The 25,447-nt window shown below is 34.7% G+C and overlaps 1 protein-coding gene across 1 annotated transcript; it reads left to right on the top strand.

Moving 5' to 3' along the window:
* Window positions 1-1,306: 1,306 nt before the first annotated feature.
* LOC106838823 (sulfotransferase 1E1-like) lies at window positions 1,307-25,447 on the top strand. The gene is made up of 8 exons (XM_014853106.3): window positions 1,307-1,429; window positions 6,956-7,117; window positions 8,921-9,046; window positions 10,101-10,198; window positions 13,854-13,980; window positions 15,646-15,740; window positions 21,680-21,860; window positions 23,760-25,447. Exons 2-8 carry the CDS (start codon window positions 6,967-6,969, stop codon window positions 23,870-23,872), a joined length of 891 nt encoding a protein of 296 aa, XP_014708592.1. The 5' UTR covers window positions 1,307-1,429; window positions 6,956-6,966; the 3' UTR covers window positions 23,873-25,447.

Genomic DNA, 25,447 nt, shown 5'->3' on the forward strand with positions numbered 1-25,447 from the left:
ATTTTCTATCATGAAAAGCCCCATGCTTGGAAACTACTTAGCTATTCTCTGTCACTTTCGTTAAGGCTGGATATTAATGCCATCAATAACTAGCAGTGATAGACGTGCTAACTTCTTATCTTTCTTGAACACATCAGCCATTTTCAGTCACTTAATATGTATTCAATGCCAAGTCTAATACATGCCATGCAGTGTGCTAATTACAGAGTAAGGCCGTATTTTTAGGCTGTGTATGGTTTAATAAGGATGCTGGACTAGAAAATTTTAATTACAGCGCAATTGAGGAATATGTGCTAATTAGGAGAAAGTGGAGGGTTTCAAGTCAATCAAAAGGATATTTAGTCTTGCAAGAGTTAGGAAAGACCTTTCAAAGTAAGTTCAATGTAATTAGTATTGAAAGACAAATGAGAACTAATGAGGTTTGCAACTAACTGGGTTGAAGGTATTGAGGGGAGTCGTGGGGTGGGAGCAAGGAAGAATTTTCTCAACTCAACAGAGTAGGTTTAGAGACATGAAAAGAAGAAAGGTGGGGGATTCACAGGTTCCACAAATCCTTGGCCTTTTATTTTTCTCATTCTCTTCTCTGAATTCCAATGGTGCCAATAGCTAACTTTACTTGGAAAATCCACATCATCCCATTAATAATGTGTTTGGGAGCAGAGACAAGTGAGATTTTTAAAGTAATAATTCAAAGGTAAGTGATGTTTACATTCTTTCCTTACCTGTCATGTGTTTTTGATTTTTAATGATGCTGAAGAGTTAAAGGCAAAGATTTTAAATAGAAGGTGTTTTCCACTTGACGTGTTAGGACACAACCAAGTACTACAAAGTCTTCTTTGACAGGTCTCAGTAAACTGAGCCGGGTCTCCTGATCCAGGGTCCTTGCTGCCCTCCTGCTTCTTCCCTGTCATTTTCCTGTCTCCTTTAACTCCTCAAGCAAGTTATTCTTTTGAAGGTACCTCACCCATTTTATCATTCATCAGTGAAGGAGCAAGGGACTCTCCCTTTCCGAGCTCTCTTTATTTTGTCTCAAATCTTTTCTCCCTCATTGTCACCTTAGCTTCCCCTCTCTCTGTCTTCAACACACTGATGGCTATTGGCAAATTTAGGAATTTGATTATGAGCCAAGAAGGAAAAATAACAGCAGAGGCTTTCTACATCTCTGTATGAATGAGCATGACTCGGCGTGGCTAAATGTATCTGCAGGTGTGTATCCATATTTGTTCTACTCCATTGCGTCACATGCTCCAGAAAGCCAAACCCCTCAAATTAAACTCTGCCTCCTTCTCTGGATTCAGAATAAAAGCTCACCAGAAACATTCAAAAGGAGCAAGTGGTCTTAAAACTTTTTGCAGCTCACAACCTGAGTGTGAATTTTAAGAAAACTAAACTGGACCATCAAGTTTCTTTCACAGGATCATCTGGACAGGTTGTATTTTTATTATTATTGTTGATATTAATGTTTAAATTATCTATTTATCTAAATTATACATTTATATGTATAATAGATAGATTATACATTTATCTAAATGTATAGAATGCAAATTATATAGCACAAAGCTGTTAAAAAAGGAAATATAGAGAGAATAAATTCTTTATCAATCTTATAATCAATATTAAAACTTTATTGATTATAATATAATCAATATTATAACTTTAGTTACTTAATAATGTAAAGCATTTAAAGCCTTTTTAATCACTCTTTTGTCATTAAAAATAACGTTTTGCATTTATATAGTACTTTGCTCTTTAAAGAGTTTTAACATAGACAGTATCAAGGCTGCCTTGCAAGTCTTGCATGCTAGACATGGTCTCCATTTTACCAACGAGGAAACAAAGCTAGCAGGGTAGAAACAGAGTGGAGACTGGCTTCTAGGCTCGTGTTCACTTTTGTGAAATATGTCAGAAGCAGTCTATTACTACCAGCAGCCTTGCAAATACTATTGTTACTTTTAAGTGGGAGGCATCCAATAAACAAGAGGAGAAGCCCAAGTGCTTGGTAAAGCATTGACAGGAAGGTACTTATTTTATCTCAGAGTCCCTAGTAGAAACTAGAAAGCCCAGAAGGATTTGATCAAACAATTAAGTTTAACGAGTATTTGTGAAGCATCTACTTTGTGACATAGCACTGAATATAGATAGAAAGATGCACAAAAGGATATTCTCTTTTTTCAGCCACTTTACCCAAATCCAGGTAAGTCCAAGACAGTGAGGACTCAATGAGCCCTATGCATCTGTACTCACTGTGGTATCTCAGCACTTACCTCTGCGCCTGGGAACAAGGTGAGCACTCACATAGCATTTGCTGGATGAAAGGCAGATTAGGGGATGGAGAAGGGAAGGTGGAGAAAAGGAGAAAGAAAAGGAGGAAGGAAAGAAGAAGTAAAGAGAAAGGAAAGAAGAAAAAAGATTTCTTAATTCAATTGAATTTATGAATCACAGTTTAACAATTTTTTGTTGGTGTTTCTAGACAACAGTAATCTACACACTCAGGAAATGAAATTAACAATTTCAGATGAATTATACCTTTGAGAAAGAAGAGAGCAGCTAGAGGGTGAATCTATACATTGTAATACGAGATAATTTACCAAAGGAAGTTAAACAAAGAAAGAGATTTTATTATACGACACCTAGGTTAACTCAGACCAACATTGACTGTGAAAGGGATGCCAGAAGTCAGCCAATTGTTTAATGATAAATCAGCTACTCCCAATTGACTATAAGGGAATTCTTACAAAGTGGGCAAAACATCAAGAAAAATTGTTCACATGAATAAACAAATCAGTAGGCAGAGCAAGCGACGTCTTTCATACACATTGTTTCTTGTGAAAGATCTATTTTCTGAGAGCAATGAGAAGATTTGGGAAACAAGCCGATTTATCAGCAAGACTGATTTTTAATGAAAATTTCATCATTTTTGTGAGATTACATCTGATTTACCAGCGAGGGAGGTTTGGAAAGAGTTGAGTTTGTCCTCAGGGACTGGGAATCTTTTCCTTTTTGGTAAGAGCAACTTTGACTAGTGTCAATGTGTGGTTTCCAAAACACATGTTAAGCCATTCTTTGGTTAAAAACAAATAAACAAATGAAAAAATCTTTCATTGTACCTTCTTTCTGGTATGCAATTTGGGACCAAAATGAAATGAATGTCATGCTGGGTTGTCCCAGAGAACTTTAGAGAAGCAAACAAACAGGAGAAAAGTCAGATTGGACATGTATAGATTTTATCCTCTCCAGTGAGAAAACAGATTATTGACTATAAGTTTCTCCAGATAAGTTTATATATATGAAACTCACTTTTCAGAATTTTTGAGGACAAATATTTCCCTGCTTTGAACAGAGATAGTGCCATGTAATGTGCACTGTTACTGAGTGACTTTAAAGTGACTGGCTTCTCTGCATTATCATACAGACTTGGCATAATAACAAGATAAGCTTACACTTATTAAGCATTTATTTGTCAGGCTTATCCTCTCATTTAAGTTTCAATAACTGTTTTTTGTAAGAATTATAATTATTCTCATCCTCAGTTAGTAGATGAGAAAATGGAGCAGAGCAGAGCTACAGTAATTTGCCAAGATCACACAACTTCAAATAGCAGAGCTAAGATTTAAACCAAGAGGACCTACTGTAGAGCCCACGTCTTAATAACCATATTCTCTGCTAGGTACATATTAATCATCTAAATGAATATGAATGCATAAACTTTTAACACATATGTATTTCTCATTAAATGAGCATATTTAAAGTTTTAGGCAAACATACCAACCATAAGGCAAAAATTTGACACATTTTATTACATGAATAATAAACTTCTATACAACACCACTAAAAAAGTTAAAAGATAACTGGCAATATAACACAAAAAAAAACTATAGATACTATCAATATACAAATCAGTAATAAATTACTAACTTTAAATAAGTTAGGAAAAAGCTACACTCCTCATGGGCAAAATGGATCAAATAGAATAAAATAACCAAGAAACTTACTAACTGTAGAGGCTGGCCTGGTCATGCAGTGGTTCAGTTTGCACCTTCTGCTTTGGCTGCCTGGGGTTCACGGATCCCAGGTGTGGACCTACACACTGCTTGTCAAGCCATGCTGTGGCAGGCGTCCCACTTAAAACAGAGGAAGATGGTCATGGATATTAACTCAGGGTCAGACTTCCTCAGCAAAAAAAGAGGAAGATTGGCAACAGATATCAGCTCAGGGCTAATCTTCCCCCCCCAAAAAAACTTACAAACTATAAAAACAGGAAAATTACAAAATGTCTATAAAATGCAGATTTAAAATATATATATATATATATATTTAATTTTTTTGCTGAGGAATATTTGCCCTGAGCTAACATCTGTGCCCATCTTCCTCTATTTTGCATGTGGGTCACTGCCACAGCATGACTACCAATGAGTGGTGTAGGTCCACACCCAGGAACCAAATCTGGGCTGCTGAAGGGGAGCATACTGAACTTAAACACTAGGTAATGGGACCAGCTCCCTAAAAAAATATGTTGTCAATCATGAAAGATTATAATAAGTAGTTTCCAGTCCTAGTGAGGATGTGAAAATATAGGCAATTTCATAGACTGTAAAATTGTTACAATCTTCATTGGTTTGTTAAAAAAAATTTGTATCTTCCACGTGTATACGTGTTATTTTGGCAATTCCATTGTCATGTAAAGATAAGTGTGAAAGACATATGCTGAAGACATTGCAGTGATACTTATACCAAAAAAATTGGATAAAACAGGAATTTCCAACAATAAAGAATTGTATCATCTATGTTCCATCCATAGTATGGACTGCTGTGTGTCATTTATAAGAATAAAGATAGAATTTACACATCAACACCAAAATATATTCACATTATGTAGTTCAGTGAAAAAATAAAGGACAAAATGAATGTAAAATATAATACAAATTGTTATATACATGTGTATAGATTCTATAAATATTTAAATATTTGGATAAATAAATGTAATACTATTAGGAGTAATTATCTCTTGAGATTAGAATAAAGAAAGCACTTTCATTTTCTGTATATTTAACTTTGTCAACAATTATGTGTCGAAAATAAGGATATTTGCATGTACATGTTTACAAACGTGTGTAAATATGTGCATATTTATCCTTCCTAGAGTAAGACAAATATGGTCAGTCCTCAAGGATTCTGGGACAGGACAAACAACCAAACTGAGAATATTGTCTGCTTTTTCACAGAATTTTATAACATGAAAATAAGATTGTAAAATAAAACTTTTCAAGTCTGGCACAAAGTAAGTGCTTAGTAAATAACATCTGTTTTCCTTCTTCTGCTGGTTGTAGAAAGAGGAGAAATGCACTTTTTACAGGAAGGCCAGTTGGAACACTATTTTCATATTCAACCAACAGTTGGAGAGGTTCTGAACTAAGGCAGTGACCATAAAGGTAGAAAGAGAGGAAAATAATGAAAATGGAATCGATGGCATTGAGAGCCACGTGTTGGTGAGGGAGAGTAAGGAGGTACTATGTGAAGGTTTTCATCTGTAATGTGCAGCCTAGAAATGCAGCGAGGAAAACACTATCAGAAGCCCGCAGGATAAGTCAAGGGTCTATTTGGTTTGATTTGTAGTCACTTATCTTCCTAAAATTTGACCATCAGATATTTCTTCCTTTGGGTATAGTATCTACTAATTTCATTCTACTAATTCTAATTAAATTAAATTAAATCAAATTAAATTAGATTTAAATTTAATTTGATCTAATTTAATACTAATTTAATTCTACTAATTTGTTACAGTATCTACTAATTTCATTTCCTCTTCTCAGTGCTCTCTCAGGGATTGGGATTGTCTGTATTAAAGGAAATACATTAGGAGACTAGAAGAACTGTTGCCTCCAAGAGGCTCCTGTTATAATACAAACTCTCTGAAAAAGACAATAAAAGCTGCACCTGTCACAAATGTATGAATGTACGACAACTTACCAGGCAGCTTTTTGGGCAAGGGTGGATAAAAGGGAGATCTAGAAAGGCTAATACCAAAGAAGGACAAAGTTTGTTGAGATGCCATATCACAAAATCAGAAAGGGGTAAGTTTGGAAAAAAAAGAGTGAAAGGAGTTGAAAGCCAAGGAAGGAAACTTGCTTAATTAAAAATTCTATGACTAATCATGAACATGAAGTGGGTTGTCACAGGATCAGGATTTGAATTATCAAATGATAAATATCTTGTGTAATCTTATAATTTTCAGACAACTCACTCAATGGCAGTGTCCACTAATTTACTGATCCAGTGAGAGAGAGAAGTAAAAGAAATGTCAGAGGTCCCAGAAGAAACTTCTGTTCTCTCAAGGATCCATGTCTTAGATATATTCCTTACAGTGTCATCAATTTCATCTTCTTTGAATACACTCATCAAGTATTTTAACTTTTTCACTTAATGAAACATATTCAGGAAGTACAGAAACTCTGACTTTGAGCTCTGGTACTAGCTATCAAATATGGCCATTAATCTTTATTGTTATTTGATGTATACATAATTAATCAAAGTGATTCTTTGTCAAATATTGTTGTATTTCTGAACTTCTTAGTCTTCTTAAATGCCCCTTCAATTTTGACATAGAAATTTAGGGCTCTGTTTTTTTCATTCATCTTGGAATTTATTATATATAAATATTGTCTATAAACATGATAATACAAATGTATCACACATTCTGTAGATAGTTTTAAACATTTTACTTGACAGTGTCTTGTACTTTATTATTCTTTTATGTTAGACTTATCTCCTTAATAGGAAGAGAAACTATTAAAGCACCAAGAATATGACACATACTTCTTTAATATGCCTTTAACCCAAATACTCAACAGCTAAGAAATGCTACACTCTCAAGAGGACCTCAATATTCAGAGCTATTATTAATATTAAAACATTTCAAAGTACATACAAAGTGGAAAATATATGTTTTCTCTTTCAGTGTACCACTGTATGATGGATTCTTCCAAATTTGACAGTTCTTCATACTTTGGCAGAATCCATGGAATTCTAATGTATAAAGATTTTGTTGAATTTTGGGATGATGTGGAGGCATTCGAAGCAAGACCAGATGACCTTGTCATTGCCACCTATCCCAAATCTGGTAAGTCTCCTTGTTATGTCAAAGTTGTTCCCTTTTCACCCAGAAATGACAAACCTATTGAATGGTAAATATTAAGCTGTTTATTTCTTCCATACCCATTCTCCATATTGAATAAGGATAGGTATAGTGATTTTGATACAGACATAGGAAGTGGCATAGGATAACTCTATTGTAAAACCACATCTGTGCTATAACTTGAGCAGCCCATTGACAAATGGGTATTATTGCCCACTTTAGAAAATTATGTAATATATATGAATGACTACAGAACAATAACTAAAATTTGAAATTACTAACTCTAATTTATGCCACTATCGTCATTATTGTGTAGACAAAGTATAAGCAATATTCACGGATTTAAGAAATCTCTTTTGAGCTAACCAGCTCCGCTTCTTTAAGTCGTTCTCTCGAACTCCATTTTTAAGCAATATCTTTTTTCCTGAGATTAGCTCAACTGTTTATCAAAGTTCTGGAGTCCTACAATCGTAGACCTTTAGAAATTAGGAAGGTCCAGCCTAGACCACTTTATCTGGTTGTTCCATTTAGTACTTAAATTTGTCAAATATTGCATATGTCTTTGACTACTCTAACTCTGAAGCTGTTCCTCCACTTCTCTTCTCTTTCTGGATCAATGTCAGCATCTGAAGAAGAAACCTGAGGGCGATTCCAGATTTAATTCCTCTTGCTTCTTCATTTCCCATATTCAATCAATCAAGATGTTTTGCCCATTTAGTCTCATAGCCATGTCTCAGAATCAGTCTCTTACAGGTCTCTTGCCTCCCTTCTTATTGACCCCTCACTCCAATGTTTTATTTTCTCTCCCACTAGAACAATCTTTCCAAAACATATCCCCAATAATCTCATCCGCTTGCTTAATGTACATCAGTGCCTTTCCAAAACTTTTAGAAACAACTGGTATTCTTTAGTATGAACTACAAGGCATTTTATGTTTGCCTTCTGCTTGCCTCTGTAGCCTCATCCCCACCCATCTCTTCGGGTAGACTCTTTGATTTAGGCTTTATAATCTATTTCCAATTCTTTTCCTCACCACTATACTATTTTCAAGTATCTGACCTTTGATTAAAAAAAAAAACAAAACAGTCTTTCTGCCTGGTAGAATCCTTCTCTACCTCACAAAGTTAAGAACTTATGCTAGTAATTTGTAAAGGCTGAGCTCAATTATGTTCTCTTGATGGCATTTCTTTTTGAAACGTGACAGCAGCAGCAGCACACTGAGTTAAATGTTCCTCCTTTGCAGTCCTTTAAATCCCTGTGCCTACCTGTATTATAAAATCTTAAGAAATAAAAAGTGTTGCAATTATTGAGCATTGTTTCTGGCTCTTCAAAGGGCCTTGGACGACCATAGGGCAAAGACCAGTTTTGTTCTTTTCTACATCTTCTGAACTAGGATTCAAATTGAGGCCTAATCAGCTATCAGTAAATTTTATAGTTGAAACCATGCTTAAATGCATCATTATTATTCAAGCCTCCTTTATTTTGATGTAAAAATTTCCATCCCAATCTGTTAACAGCTTGCATAATATCGCAATCCATCATGGACAAATTTGGACTCTCACCAAAGGTGTGTCTTACTACAATATTCACCCTTATTTGTTGAAGCTATTTTTGGGACCTATAAGATTAAATATTAGAGGAAATATTTCTAGAGTCCTTTGGTTATTCTGATATCTTTCAAATAATATCGTATTGGTTTCTTCCTACTTAATCCAGCGGCAAATCCACTAGTCCTGTCATCAGCCCTGCATGGTTAGTGGGAGACTCAGGTTTGTTTAACTTTTACAGGCACAACCTGGCTTAGTGAAATTGTAGACATGATCTATAAAGAGGGTGATGTGGAAAAGTGCAAAGAAGATGCCATATTTAATCGAGTACCTTACTTGGAATGCAGAAAAGAAGATGTAATGAATGGTAACGTTTAAGTTGATTTTAAAAGTTGTATACATATGTTTCAAGGTGTGGATGTAGATTATACAAGGAAAGAGACTGTAAACAAGAGTGGAAATAAATATTATGTCTTCTACACAAGAAAGCTGTAAATTTAAATTTAAATCTTTTTTTTTTTTTTGAGGAAGATTAGCCCTGAGCTAACTACTGCCAGTCCTTCTCTTTTTGCTGAGGAAGCCTGGCCCTGAGCTAACATCCGTGTCCATCTTCCTCTGCTTTATATGTGGGATGCCTACCACAGCATGGTTTTTGTCAAGCGGTGCCATGTCCGCACCCGGGATCCAAACTGGCAAACCCCGGGCCACCGAGAAGCAGAACATGCAAACTTAACTGCTGCACCACCTGGCCGGCCTCTAAATTTAAATCTTCACAGAGTTTACGGTGTAGCATGTGTCTGGAATACAGTGAATAAGGATAGTATTTACATGCCTTCAGCAGAGCCTAGTAATGTGTGACTGTTTATTTCTCTATGGGTTGACTATGATAACACTTTAAAAACTAGGAAAATACCCATGAAATTTTCAAAGATATACGCAAAAGGATATTTGTCACAGATTCTTTTAATATTATGAAAAATTAGAAACAAAAAATGTTAACCAACAAAAGAAAAGTTAAAAGAGATATAATAGCACTATGAAATGATTAAAAATTTTAGGATATCATGTGTTTCTTGGCATTGTAGTTTCAGCACAATATCTTAAGAAAAAGGCAATTAGAAGATATTAAAAACTCCATCTGTGTGTGTGATATTTGGATGACTGTGAATCTGGCACAGAGAAATATTTGTATAGAAGACTGCTTCCCAAAATGTTAATAATGATTTTTCCAAATTGGTGAAATTTTATTTGATCTTATTTTTTGTGTATAATTTTCTCTATAAAAACTCCCATCACAGTATGTATTATTATGAATAGAATATAGAATATTCAAGTTACTTTTATTTTTTAAATATCTGTAAATTTCATATAAATATTTATAATTTTTGAAGTTGTCTTACTTTTAATTTCTTAAAAATCAGGAATAAAACAACTGAAACAGATGGCATCTCCTAGAATAATGAAGACTCATCTGTCAGCTGACCTTCTTCCAGGCTCATTTTGGGAAAAGAACTGTAAGGTAACCAGAGTCAAGTATTATTAGAACTTCAACCAACTCAAAAAAATTTTAGCATGATCAAATCAAGTTACATCTTAACTGTGTCTTATCCACACTTGTTCATTTATTCTTTCATTGAATCCACAGACATTTAATAAATGTAGATCATAGTATAGTCAAAGAGTCTAGATTTCAATGCCAATTCTAGGTAATTCTGAAACAAAAAAAGGTAAACTCTCTAAGCTGCAGTTTCCTCATCTGTAAAAGAAGGATAACATTAGCATCTTCCTCATCTTGTTGTTATAAAGATTCAATGATATAATACTTGTAACGTGCTTAACATAGTGCCCAGCATATTCTAAACACCTCAATAAATGGTAGCTACTTTTGTATTCATTGTTAGTACTGATTGTATTGAATGTACTCCTTTTGCAAACTGTTGTGTGTGGCATTGTGAGGAAGGCAGACAAACTAGACAAAGATCAACCAGACAAGCATCACATAATAATTATTTACTGAGTGTCTACCATGTATCAGCAATGTAACAATTAACAAGACACATGTAATCCTTGTCTTCATGGACACATGGTCCATTGGAAGAAAGAGAGGTCCACTGCAGGAGGTGCCATAGGTCAAGTAAGAGAAGAATTTTAGCCCAGACACTGAGGGCAGGGGAGGCATCCAGAAGCAAGTAACATCTAAGCTGAGTTGGGAAGGATGTGTAAGCGTCTGTGTATACAATCTCAGATGCAACCCAAGGTGGGAATGTGAAACCAGTTCAGTTTATCTGGGAGGTTGAGTGTACATATGGCTGGATGAGTGAAGAGAGAGAAGCTGGGTTTGATTACAGCAGACACTGAAGCTGAGTTAAGATGTTTGGACTCTATTTGATGATAATAAGGAGTTATAGATATAGTAAGCAAATGATTGACATGATCAGTTTTGCTTCTTAGAAATAATGATACATGTAATCCCAAAGTACAGGTAAAACACTAAGTCTTGGACCACTGATGCTATTCTTAAGCCCTTTCCAGCATTTTTAGGATACACTATGACCCATACTATACCTATGAGATATTAAAGTATTGTGTGCACCCATTAGTAACAAAAAAGGGGATTTATCACAGTCATGAAATATTTTCATTTTTTACTCTGATATTAATGGTGTATTTGACATTTTCTGGAGATCCGTGATCCAAAATTCTGAAGATTCCAATGTTTCTTATTTGGTTTTTTTTTGCTTTTATCATAAGCAATCCTAGTTAGACCACATATATCCTGGTGAAATCATTCCATACATAAAGTAAATACCGTTTACTCATTAGTAACTACCATTCATGTATTTTCATGGAAAAGTGTCATTGCCATTTTTTCAAGAGATTAGACCAAGTCACTTTATTTCCTTTGGAGAATGGGTTGTAACCTTGATGTTACCCCTTTACTTTTCAAATGAAAAGAGATACCATACATTTACCATCTTCTCAGTCTTCACAAAACTGGTTATCATCTCAGAGATAATCAAAGAGTAGGAAAACAGTTAGATGGATTAATGATCTGAGTATTTCCATGGTGATTCACTAGAGGATAAGAAGACAAATGGATTGAGACTATTAGTAAAAGTGTGTTTGGAGTGATGGACAGAAAATATAAGTGATTAAAAAAAAAAAAGAAAGTGAAGAAAAACGGAATAGGCTTATAGATAAGAGAAATAATTGAGACCAAGAGATTTGAGGTCTTGGAGTGGCTGCAGCTGAGGTATATTGGGAATAACTGATAAGGAAGAAGGAGGGAGCAGGATTTTCTTGGAAGAAAACGTGAGGCTCCAGGATAAGTCTTCAAAACCGAAACCTTAAGGGTACTAACAAAATTCGCAATTTGATTATAAAAGTGGTTGACTGAAGCAAAATAGAAGCAATGATCAATGAGTACAAGGGCATAGAGAATCAGAGGGATCATGCGTGCAGATACTAAAATTACACAAGACGATGACAGGATTTGGAATGGAGAGTAATACTACAAGGCAGGTATTCAAATCTTCAATTAAAGCAAGGGAATGACCACAAGCTTAGAAATTTATCTGGGAGAGGAATGGGTTCACTGTCCCAGGAAGGGAATCTTTCAAGTATAGGATTTTTAGATGGATTGTGATTTCAAGTGAAATGTGGGTAAGCTAGTAATTTTGACTTGAGAGAGCTACAGGGAAAATCATATCTTCAAGAAAGAACTACATTTTCCTTGAAAGCAGGAACAGTATGTGCAATAGAAAGCTTTAGATATGGAATAGGATTTGCCAAAATGTAGATAAGATAAACTAATGGGATTTTATGAGAAGAGGGATTGATTTTGCTCCCTCCCCCACCCCCCATCAAGTGGCAGAATAAAAATCTTCACGGAAGATCTGGAGTCAAGCTTTAAGTATGGGTAGTATTTTGAGATGCAGAGCATATTCAAGACAGAAAGAATAGCATGAAGAAAGGCAAAGGGTGAAAATTCTGAAGCATATTCATGAATATATTAGCAAAGAATTCCATTCAGCTAATAGGCAAAAAGAACAAGGGAGAGTTGTAAATAAGATTGGAAAAGTTCAATATGGCTAATGATAGCTTTGGTAAGAACCGAAATATCACTTTCTTTCTGGAATAATGAAAAGATTTTATAGAGAGACCTTAAAAATGAGAGCCATACTTCTCAGAATAACGTGGAAGATTTCTTTAAAATTGTTTGAAAATGTAGAGACTTGAGTAAGACAAATTTAGTGAGCTTAGTCGTATTCGGTAAACAGTGGAGATCACGAGCAACCTTCCCTCATCGCGTTGCTCAGGCACCTGAGGGCAGATGTGGAAGACCACTGGGATATCAGAGATTGGTTCCAGATCTTTTCCTGCAGCTCTAAGTACCAGACCCAGAAGAAACTATAGAGATCTGACCCAGTTCACTTGCTTAATGCATAAAAAAATGTAGGTCCAAAATGTTTGGTGCTTTGAGAAAGATGATAGAACTTAGTGTCAGAACTAGCAACTTAAAAAGAAAAATGTCTTCCTGTTGCTAATTTATTGGTGTTTCCTCTATGTGTAAAATGGAAACTCAGCAAGGTGTTGTTGAAGATAATATTTTCACTGAGATCAATGTGCATTTAAATAGACCCTCATAAAAATGTATTTTTCCCCAAGATTGAAAGCGAGGAAACAGCAGGACTTTTTTTTCTTTAGTATGTAGAATGGTGGTATAGAATAAAGACCAGAGGACTTTATTGTTGACGTAATGATTTATCAGGTCATTTACTCTCATTGATTTATTGTCAATTATCTAGTCTGACTCAGCTTTGGTTTAGTTTCTTCAGTTATAAATTTGGGATAATAATTGATCTGGTCCAATGTATATCAATGGAATTTGTGATGCGTAAATAAGGTATTATATTTGAAGGTGGCATGAAAATGAAAAGTGAGAACTGGCTTTGAACAACACTACAAAAGATGCTGTCACTTCAAGTTATTAAAGAACTTTTCTTCTTTATAATTTTATATATTTTACACTTTCTACAATGAATATGTATTATATATATATAATGCATTATAGTATATTTATAGTTGAAAGCACAAATGATTTCCTTTTAAATCTTGATGAAACTACGTTTGAAAAAAAATAGGTGATTTAATATATGATTTCATTCTCTTAGATGATCTATCTTTGCCGGAATGCCAAGGACGTGGTTGTTTCTTTTTATTATTTCTTTCTAATGGTAGCTGGGCATCCACATCCTGGATCTTTTCAAGAGTTTGTGGAGAAATTCATGGATGGAGAAGGTAAGAACAGCTTCTTTTCTCTAAATTCTTTCAAGGCAAACGATACAAGACAAATGGCATCTCTGAGCAAAAATCTTTTTTGTCTGTCCTGGTCTAATTTCTTCCCTGATCATTCATTAATACACAGAAGTTTTAGAAGCCTTTGAATTTTAGAGCAAGCATAGGATTTCCGGACACGGATGTCAAATGTCAAAACCTGGACACTCTAGCTCAGTGCCTAAAAATAAATATATAGAAGTCTGTTTGGAAGTTGGAAGTACAAATTTTCATAAGACAGAAACTCAGGCCCAAATTTTCTCTCTTATCTCTTCTTATTAGTAAATTATTCCACAACATGTTATTAAATTCCATTGAGCAAGCAGGAAGGAAAAAAGAGAAGAGAATGCTCATTTGTTTCCTGAAAAATTTCAGGTGCTACATGAGACCAGAATTCATAAAGAATTCTGAACATCTACAAAGTTCTTACTCATTCTATGCAGTGTAGAGTCTAAATGATTCAACTAGATTTTTCAGAACAGTACAGAGTTACTTGAGCAGAAATTCTGGGAGAGTTTTCCTTTTTAGTTAACTCCATATTAAAACACCTGAGTATTTAGATTTGAGGAAGAAAGTATAGAGGAGAGTTTACTATTAGCTAAAGAAGGCCATTCTGATCCTGTAGTAATAATTATAAGGAAAAATGATAATAATGCCATTTCTATATCCATGGTAGATGACATTAACTAAATAAAAGTAGGATGTATGTACTTTATGTTTGTTGCTACATGTTGGAAAAATTTATGCTAAATCATCAAGAATAAAATATATACCTCAACATCATCAAAACCCACATTGTAAGGCAGAGAAAAATAATGTTGCACCTCTATAAAACAGATGAATAAGACCACATAAATATCATTACATAACTTTTTCTGTAAAGAAAATTGTCAATAAGGACAAAGAACAGAAGAGATATGCAATGATGTAATGCAAACCAGAATACTTTAACTTACACATTATGATGTTATTCTGTCAGCTTTTTATTGGGTGAAACATTTGGATATACATGCAAGAAGATAAGAGAAAAGAAAGGAAGAGAGAGCATTTGGTCATATGAGATCATCTTCAAAATCTTCCAATTTTTTAGAGTCAGAATGATACTAAAGTCCTTGAAGAAAATATCGTTTACCACCTAAGCTTGAAATAGCATAGCAAAAATTTATATAGTTACTAGCTTCAGTTGCCAAGGCTAGTTTGTAAATGGTCAATTTGAGACCTGGCCTGAATTCTGATGATAAGAATGTTGATAGCTCCACTAACTCAACTCCTTTCACTAACAGCTTGATTTTACACACACACACACACGCACACACACTCACACATGCACACACATATCATTTTCAAAAATGCTCTCATAAGCCCTGAAGCAAGTTGATGGAAAGAGAATTTCCTTTACTTTTCCTCTGTGTCATAAACCAGGTCATAATGATGAAAGTACATGGATTATTCAACATACTTTGCCTCTCTTTCTGCAGAGAAATTTGCTTAAGCTGTGTGTCTGATCTCTAGTTTTCATTCCATGATCATTTATTTATATTTATTTTTGATACTGCTGTGTGAAGACTCATTTTCAAGCTGTATAAGGATGATACTATGCCTTTGCATTGTTTTTATCTCTAATTTTAGTTCCCTATGGTTCCTGGTATAAACATGCAAAATCTTGGTGGGAAAAGAGAAAGAAGCCACATGTGCTATTTCTTTTCTATGAAGACATGCAGGAGGTAAGAAGCTGAAAACATATGGGCAACTTAGTAATTTCTAACATGGTAGCATTTGACAACACTCTAGAGTCAAAGATCTGCCTTTAAATAAATGATGCAGCCACCTCCAAAAGTTACAACAATGCAGATACTTTGGCACAGATTTGAAACTAGTAAATAAAAGTCTCCTATGAATGAATACATTTAAACCCAAGTCGCAAAAAATTACCAAATATAAAATTTGAAAGAACTTGAGTTCATAAAACAAATAAAACAAAACATCAACAACAAACACACACACACACAGAAGCACATACAAACAAGGAATCACAATGGACAGGATGAGTCAACAAGACTCCAAATTTATAGATGTTGGAGTTATCAGATAAGGACTATAAAATAACTGAGTCTAATATGTTTAAAGAAATGAAGAAATTAAAATTTTACAAAGAAACTATATCTTACTAAAATTGTCAAGGCAGATTAAAAAAATTAGCAAAATAGAATTTCTAAAATAATAAAAAACATTAAAATTAGAAAATCAAGAGATGGTTACTTATACATAAAATAGAACTGAGGAAATTCCACAGAATGTGCCACATGAGACAAATAGACTACTTTGAAAAGAGAATAATAGATATGTAGGATAGAGTAATAAGGTCCCACATATATCAGCTCAAACTTCCAGAAGGAGAGAGTAAAGAGAATGCTGGCACAGCATTATGCAAAAGTATGATGACATCAAAATTTCCTCATAATCTAGGTTTTCTTTAGCTTCATTAGTAATAAGTAATTCAAAATAAAAATCATTATGAGATGTCATGTCATAGCCAGAAGACTGACAGCAATTAAAATTTGACCTTAATAAATATTAGTCAAGAAATGCATCAGGGAGAAGTAACACACTGCTGATAGAAGAGTAAAAATACAAATATTATGGAAACAGCTTGTCATTATCTAGGAAGGGTAAACATGCACGTAACTTAAGACTCAGAAATTCTACTAGTAGGTATATACTCTTCAGAATCTCTGATATGTGTTCATTAGGTTATATGTACTGTTAACAGTCTTCATAGCAGCATTCTTCATAACCATAAAAATTGGAAACAACCCAAATATACATAAACTCAAGAATCAGTATATGATGTATATTATTGTTACATAATTAAATATTATATTATATTGCAATGAAAAGGAATAAAGTTCAAATATGCACATCGATTGGGTAAAACCAAGCTAGATGTTGTCTATGGATACATATAAAAGTTTGAAAACTATAAAGTAAAGCACAAGATTGATTAGATCAATTTCAGGATAGGTTTTGTTGCTGTTGTTGTTTGTGGGAATGGGAATGGAGAGCAGAAGAAAAGCAATTTGAAACTTGCCCATGGAAGAACCCAACAAATTTTGAATGTTCTATTCCATAAGATGGATAGTAGGTAAGGGGTGCTGTACTCATTTTTATTCTTTAAAGCACATAGGTACACATATCAAATTATTTTTTAAAAACAGACAAAACACTGGTTCCCTTCATTAAGAGATGAGAAATGTCCTCTCTATGTTCATTCTTTATTAGCACCAAGAAAGGAATCAATATCCGTGTCTTGTTCACACTTTTGCACAATAATTTTTGCACATTGTGTTTTGTAACTAGAATATTGAAGACAGTAAATTTGAAAGGCACAAAAACAAAATTTCTTAGTTAATTTAACCAATTCACCTCTTCAAATTGTCCATGTCCATTCGCTCCCTATTTTGGTCAATAATGACCATGTTCAGGTTATCTTTACAGTTGAATCAATAAGGAGCCTAAGAATGAATAAATTACTTTTCTTTTGTTTCTACAATGTATCAAGTAGAAAGAAAATAAGATATTGACATTGTATGTAGGATGATATCATCACCAAGTAGGTGTGAGAGGACTCTTTTATCTCTCACCTTCAATCTACAATATAACATCCATAATCTGACAAGCCTACAATGCATAAGGCAACAGGATGCCAGAAAGATACACATATTGATACATACAAAGGCCAGTGAATTGGAGCACACAGAGAATGCAGAGGCACAGCCTAGGATCCTAGATCACTGACTGCAGTGACTAAGCCAGATGCTCTCAACCCCAGAGATTTTGGTGGGCAGCAGCAGAGGCATGTGTGTGACTACAGCCAGCCAGCTGTGGACAATCCTGGAGTGGGAAGCAGAGTAGAGGGGGAAAGCCCATAATCAAAGACCCCAGCCTTGGCCAGGGGTCTGGTAGCAGTGGTGACATGCATACAGGACTCTACAGCTCAACCTCAGCTGAACCTGTGACCACAAGGTAAGGAACAAAAGCTGAGATGGTGCCCTGACTATCAAGCTCACTCCCCACCATTCCCTGCCCCAGTAGGGCTGTGGCACTTCTGAACCAGATGATCCTGGATACTGCTAGAGTGTCAGCCATCCCTGAGTCTCTGTGGCAAAGCCAGAAACTACAGAAACACCAGCAACAAGGCATCAGCAAGCCCCAACAGTGCAGACGGTCAAGAGGAGAGAAGTGGCAATACAAAGGCTGTGCAGGGGGGGATATGCAGATCCTCAAATGTAGCAAGAGGCAGCTCAGGTAAGAGAAACCAAAAGCTAGCACAATAGTGCCATCTACTGAAAAATAAAAGAAAGGCTTCTAATCTCCAAGCAGTTCAAAATCTTGAATCAAAACTATATCTAAATAGATGTGTTTGCTACAGTAAATGTGCCCACAGAGAAATAACTCAGCAAGCAAAAGCCACAATACCATGGCATTATAGAAAGAAACATTCTCCAGAAACCAAAAATAAAGTCATGGAAGATTGTTGATCTAACTGGTAAAGAATTCAAAATAGCTGTCTTGAAGAAACTCAACAAGCTACAAGAAAAGTCAGAAAGGCAGTTCAATGAGCTCAAGAATAAAATTAATGAACAGAAGAAATACTTTACCTGAGAGATTGAAATTTCCAAAAATAAACAAATCCTTGAACTGTAGAACTCAATAAATGACATGAAGAATACATTAGAAATCACTAGAAATAGAGCAGATCATGTTGAAGAGAGAATTAGTGAGATTGAAATCTAAAAATGATGTAGGTAGAAGAAGAGAGAACTAAGATTTTTTTAAAATGTAGAGATTCTATAAAAATTGTCTGATGAAGGAGATGAAAGGCTTGTATACTGAAAACTGTAAGACATTGTTGAGAGAAATCCAAGTAGACACAAACCAATGAAAAGACATTCCATGCTCATAGATTGGAAGAATTAGCATCATTAAAATCTCCATATTACTTAAAGCAATCTAGAAATTCATTTCAATCCCTATGAAAATCCCAATGGCAGTTTTCATAGAAAAGAACGAAGATCCCAATATTTACATGGAACAACAAAAGACCCTGAATAGCCAAAGCAATTCAAAGAAAAAAGAACTAACTTGGAGGTATCACACTCTGTGATTTCAAAATACACTACAAAGCTATAGTAATCAAAACAGCATGGTACCGGCAGAAAAACAGACACACATATGAAATGAATGAAACTGAGAGCCCAGAAATAAACCCTCACATTTAGGGGCAGCTAGTTTTCAACAAAGGAGCCAAGAACATATAATGGAAAAAGAAAAGTCTCATCAGCAAACGGTGTTAGGAAAACTAGACAGCCACGTGAAAAAAGAATGAAAGTAGACCACTATCTTAAAACATGCATAAAAATTAATTAAAAATGGATTAAAGACTTGAATATAAGACCTAAAACTTCTAGAAGAAAAACGTAGGTAGCATGCTCTTTAACATTGGTCTTAGCAGTATTTTTTAAATATATTTCCTCAGGCCAGAAGAAAAAAAGAAAAAAGAAACAAATGGGATTACTTTGAACTAAAAAGCTTCTGCACAGCAAAGGAAACCATCAACAAATCAAAGAGACAATCTATTAGTTGGGAGAGGAGATTTGCAAATCATATCTCTAATAAGGGGTTAATATCTAATATACACAAAGAACTTATACAATTCAACAACAAAAACCAAAAAACCCAGTTAAAAAAGTGGGCAGAGGATCTGAACAGACATTTTCCAAAGAAGGCATACAGGTGGCCAACAGGCACATGAAAAGATGTTCAACATCACTAATTATTAGGGAAACACAAAGCAAAACCTGTTTTGATATCACCTCACAGCTGTCAGAATGGCTGTTATTAAAAAGACAAGAAATAACAAATGTTGGAGATGAGGCAGAAAAAGGGAACCCTTAGGTACTGCTGATGGAAACATGAATTGGTGCAGCCACTATGGAAAACAGTATGAAGATTCCTCAAAAAATTAAAAATAAAACTATCATATGGTCCAGCTATTCCACTTTTGTATAGTTATCCAAAGAACATGAAAACACTGACTTGAAAACATATATAGGCACCCTGATGTACATTGCAGCGTTATTCACAATAGCCAAGAATTGGAAACAACCTGAGTACCCATTGATGGAAATGGATAAAGATGGAGTGACGGAATACTACTCAACTCTAAAAAGACGAAATCTTCTCATTTGCAATGCTATGGAATGACTTTGAGGGTATCACGCTAAGAAAAATAAGTAAGCCAGAGAAAGTCATATACCATATGATTTCACTCATATGTGAAAAGTAAACGAAAACCAAACACACAGATACAGAAGACAGATTGGTTGTTGCCAGGTGCAAGGTGAGAGGGAGGGTGAAAGGGGTAAAGAGGGACATATGTACAGTGACGAATGGCAACTAGACTTTTGGTGGGAACACAATGTACTCTATACAGAAAATAAAATATAAGGGGATAAACTTGAAATTTATGTAATGTTATAAATTAATATTATGTCTATCAAAGATTATATGTAGAGAAATGGTCTTTTTTGTGGAAGACAGACAAATAAATTTAAAAATTATGAGAATAATGGTACAATAAATTTATATGGAAAATTATGGGAGCAAATATAGGGTTATCTAACTCAGATTGGAATAGTCAAGGAAATCATCCCAAAGAAGGTGATACTTAAGCTGAAGTCTGATAGACAAGCTGTAATTTATTGGCTAGAGAACTTGAGAACAGTATTCTGTGTAGAGGGAACTAAACATCAAAATAAGCGTTTTAGTTGGTTTTGCGAATGGTTGCATTGAGGGATTTAGGTGGATAATAGGGTACACTATTGAAGTTATAGAGATGGGGATGTTTGTAGCTATAGTTTGTATAAATCTGATGTTTTATGTTGAGTATTTGCTTTTTCCCATCTTTTCTTAATCCTTCTGATTCCTTTGCTTCTCACTAATCACCCCAGTAGGAGAAAACTGAAAGCTGTCTGCATATTTTCACCCCAAAACTTAGTCTTTCACAGGGAACTGTAGTCTTTGAAAGAGTATATTAATATTCATAGATTATATTATTGAGCATGTAGTATGCCTCAAGGACAACAATAAATATTTTAGAAACATCAACTCATTTAGTATTCTAACAATAATTGAAGTATCTTTTATGTCCATCATATGCACAAGGAAAATTATCCTTAGAGAAGTTAAAAAAATGCCACTTCTGGGCTGGGCTGGTGGCACAGGGGTTAAGTTCACATATTCTGCTTTGGCAGCCTGGGGTTCGCCTGTTCAGATCCTGGGTGTGGACCTATGCACCGCTTGTCAAGCCATGCTGTGGCAGGTGTCCTACAGATAAAGTAGAGGAAGATGGGCATGGATGTTAGCTCAGTGCCCATCTTCCTCAGCAAAAAGAGGAGGATTGGCAGCAGAGGTGAGAGCTCAGGGCTAATCTTCCTCAAAGAAAAAGAATACCACTTCCCCAGGAGGTGTTTTTCCTCTTTAGAAGCCTAATTCCATTACCAGTGGGAAAAATGAAAGATTTTTTTCTCTCTCTTTTTTTAAATTCAAATAGTAATGTATTCAATTTTAGTAATGGAGTCTTCAAAATAATTTTTCTCCCTAGGATATCAAAAGAGAAGTGATAAAATTAATGCAATTTCTGGGAAGGAAGCCATCAGAGGAGCTTGTGGACAAGATTGTACAACATACTTCATTCCATGAGATGAAGAACAATCCATCTACCAATTACACAATGCTACCAGATGAAATCATGAACCAAAAAATATCTCCCTTCATGAGAAAAGGTGAGATAGTTATGTTATTTGCCTCTATTGTTATAGGAATTCGCAAGTTGACATAGTTATAGGCAAATGTCTATTGAGGTCTATTCATGCCTGTGAACCCAGCTTGTTTTCTTCAGAGCTATTTGACCTTTGAGCACTCTCTTTATTGAGTTAGTTACCAGTTCTAGAGAGGCATAAAACATTAGTACTACTAGTAATACTAGTAATATATTGCTATTACTTGTTGATTATTTAATATATGCAGCACATTACATTAAGTATGAGCAGCAGCAACCCCAACTTCAGCACCAGCACTAATACCACACTCTACTAGCTTTCATTTACTAAGCCTTTGTGCCTTGATGCTGCACCATATACATTACATAAACATAGATAATTTTACAATTCTAATTCTCTTTAAATTATAATCAGAGACTCAGGAGAAAGCTTCTATTATTATCTCATTTTGAGATGATGAAACAAGCTTAGAACCCTTAGCTTTTCCTTGACCAACTGGCAGATACTTTTCAAGACTGACAAATGTCAAAACTCATCAAATCGTACACATTAAATATGCACAGTTCTTTGTATATCAGTTATATCTCAAGAAACCTCTTGAAAAAAGGCTAAGTTTCAAAGCACATAGTGGCAAATACAAGTCTGTTTAGCAAAAACATCAAAGTACAATGAGGTGACGTTCTATTAGGAGGCGGGGGGGTCTGAATAGATATAGTCCGTTTATAAACCCAAAGGCGTGGAGGAGATGCAGAGTATTGGGATATCCAGGCTTACTGATATGTGAAGCAGAGATAGGACAAAGAAAATCTTGTTCTTTGAACCCAATTGTCAGTGAGAGGGTCAGGGATCTTTGAAATAATGGGAAAAACAAACCTGACTCTGGACAAAAACAGGGAGCTCCTGAAAAGAGAGTTAACGTACAGGTTATATTTTAATTATTCACTTCTCAGATTATCTCAGTCTCCTTTTCCATAATATCCACATGTATTTTTAAGATGAAACAATGATCTTAAAATAGTTGTCATGCATGTAAAGGGCTGCTTCCGGCTATATGCTCAGACTCTACCCAATCCTCAGGACACACATTTTCTATCTTCTGTGTTTATTTCATTGGGAAAGTTTAGAGCTCCTTGAGCTAAGGAAGCAAGTGAACTACTGACTAATTTAAAATACAGGTGACTTTCTTCTGTCAGGGTAATGTTGGAAATGATGGAAAGCAAAAGAGAAGGGCCTGCTAGACTATCATATTAGCACAGGTGGGAAACACTGAGGAGCTTCTCTGTCAGTGGCCGCAGAAATGGAAGGAGGCAATGGATATGAAGGAAGTCTGAATATGAAGAAAGAGTTAGATGCTGTGGTTGAGGGACAACCTCAAAGTTTATGCCTGGATACCTGGTGTTGCCATTAACCAGGTTATGGAAAAGTGCACAAAGAAAACACAATTTGGTGAGGGAGAACATGAATTTACTTTTGAACTAGTTGAATTTGAGATACTTGTATGCAATCCAGGTGGCACTATCATGTAGGCAGTTGGATATGGAGATAGAAGTCTGGATTTGAGGGTTACCAGCATGAAGATGATAATGTCTTGGAAGTGGGTAAAACATGGATCTCATCTTAGGAGGTCCAACGTTTCACAGGAAATTGGAGAAGAAAAATTAAGTAAAATATAAAAGGGAAGAATCAGAGAAAGAAATTTGCAGTTTGTTTTCTTTTCTTTTTTAGCGATCAGGATATATCCTTTGTGAACTCAAATATATATTATTTATGGTATACATTCTATTTCTATAATTGAGAAGTACAAGAACACAATTTGATTAGATTAAAGAAAGTGATAAATATTAGAAGATTTCATGATTCTGACTGGAAGACGTATTTACTGTATTTTCTCTTTTGTTACAGGGATTGTGGGAGACTGGAAGAATCACTTTACAGTGGCCCTGAATGAGAAATTTGACACACACTACGAGCAGGAAATGAAAGGGTCTACATTGAAATTACAAACTGAGATCTAAAAAGGAATTTCTTAATATATCTGAGGTTAAAGCTTTCTCCTCCATCATTCTTCAACTTTTTAAAAGTTTAGATTGGTAGAGAAGGAATCATGTGAGCAATTAGGATCAGGTTCACAGGGTTTTTGAGATCTTCATATAAAAAACAAGAATGTTTTCCCTGCTGTTATCTTTTTTATTTTGGTTCTTTCTTTTATTTTCAAATATTGCATGAATCTATAATGATGTAGAAACACACAGATAGTTTGAGTTGTCAGTCTCATTAAAAATAACCAAGAATTTCATATTCTTTATTTTTGTGATTACCTTTCTTTCCATTTAGTAGTACATCTGATATATACATATACTTATATATAGATATATGTGTAAATATATCTATGTATTAATAACTGTACATGGGCTTTGAAAATTAGGGAGAAAGAACTAAAGAATAAATAAACTTGAGGGCATAACTATACTTATTATTTCCTTACTTATTTTCTTTCACTTTCTGCAAAGTGGCTATATTGGAATTTACCTTAGTCTAATGTAAATTTTGGACATAAAAGAGCTGATTTCAAGATGTCTATAAATAGTCTTTATATACATTACATTACATTATATAATGCCTAAAAATAATGAGTATAGGGGCAAGCCCCATGGCATAGTGATTAATTTTGGCAAGCTCTGCTTTGGAAGCCTGGATTTGTGGGTTTGGATCCCACATTCGGACATAAACCACTTATCAGCCATGCTGTGCTGGTGACCCACATACAAAATAGCGGAAGAGTGGCACATATGTTAGCTCAGGGATAATCTTCCTCAAGCAACAAAAGAGGAAAATTGGCAACAGATGTTAATTCAATATGAATCTTCCTCAGCAACAAAATAAAAAATGAAAACTGATTGTAATTCGTGCTTGAATGTCTTTAGCAAATTTGAAATACTTAAGCTTTAGTGTTCCTTCTCTCTTATGTACAATGTGATGAATGTAAGCTCTGTAAGCTAAAGCTTTAAAGAATGTGATATTTGCCAGTAAAATAAAGCAAAAACAAAAGAAGAATTATTACTTTTTACTTATACAACGTTGTTTTAGCTTATGTCTCCTATTTTTCTGTATTCTATTTTTGATTTTCCTTCTATACTATGTTTACAGTAACAGTCAAAGCTTCCTTGTCTAAATTAGAAGACACACAGGATCATGAAAAATTCACTAGGGCCTTAGGAAACTATTACATCCTTATTTCCTAAACTAAGGGGTCAAATCTAGGGAGAAATTGACATGATTTGCTTTCTTACTGTTTGGATAAAAGTCTAAGGAATTTCTCAGAACCCTGTTCAATAATTATAATTTTTCAGAATCAAAGCTATTGTTTTTTAAAAAATGTAATGTAGTTATGCATTGTACAAATATTGGAGAGTCTTGAAAACAATTAAGATTCAGTTGGGGTGGGGATAGGAAGTAGAATCTCGATCTCAGAAGGCAACAATTGTTACTTATTTTTTAAACATCTATTTTTTCATGATTCTTTTTCATTTAACATTATATGTATAATAACTGCTTTTTAATTTTGTCCTTTGTAAAATTCATAGTTGATG

The sequence above is a fragment of the Equus asinus genome, chromosome 3 (genome assembly GCF_041296235.1).
Source record: "Equus asinus isolate D_3611 breed Donkey chromosome 3, EquAss-T2T_v2, whole genome shotgun sequence".
NCBI classification, from domain to species: Eukaryota; Metazoa; Chordata; class Mammalia; order Perissodactyla; family Equidae; genus Equus; species Equus asinus.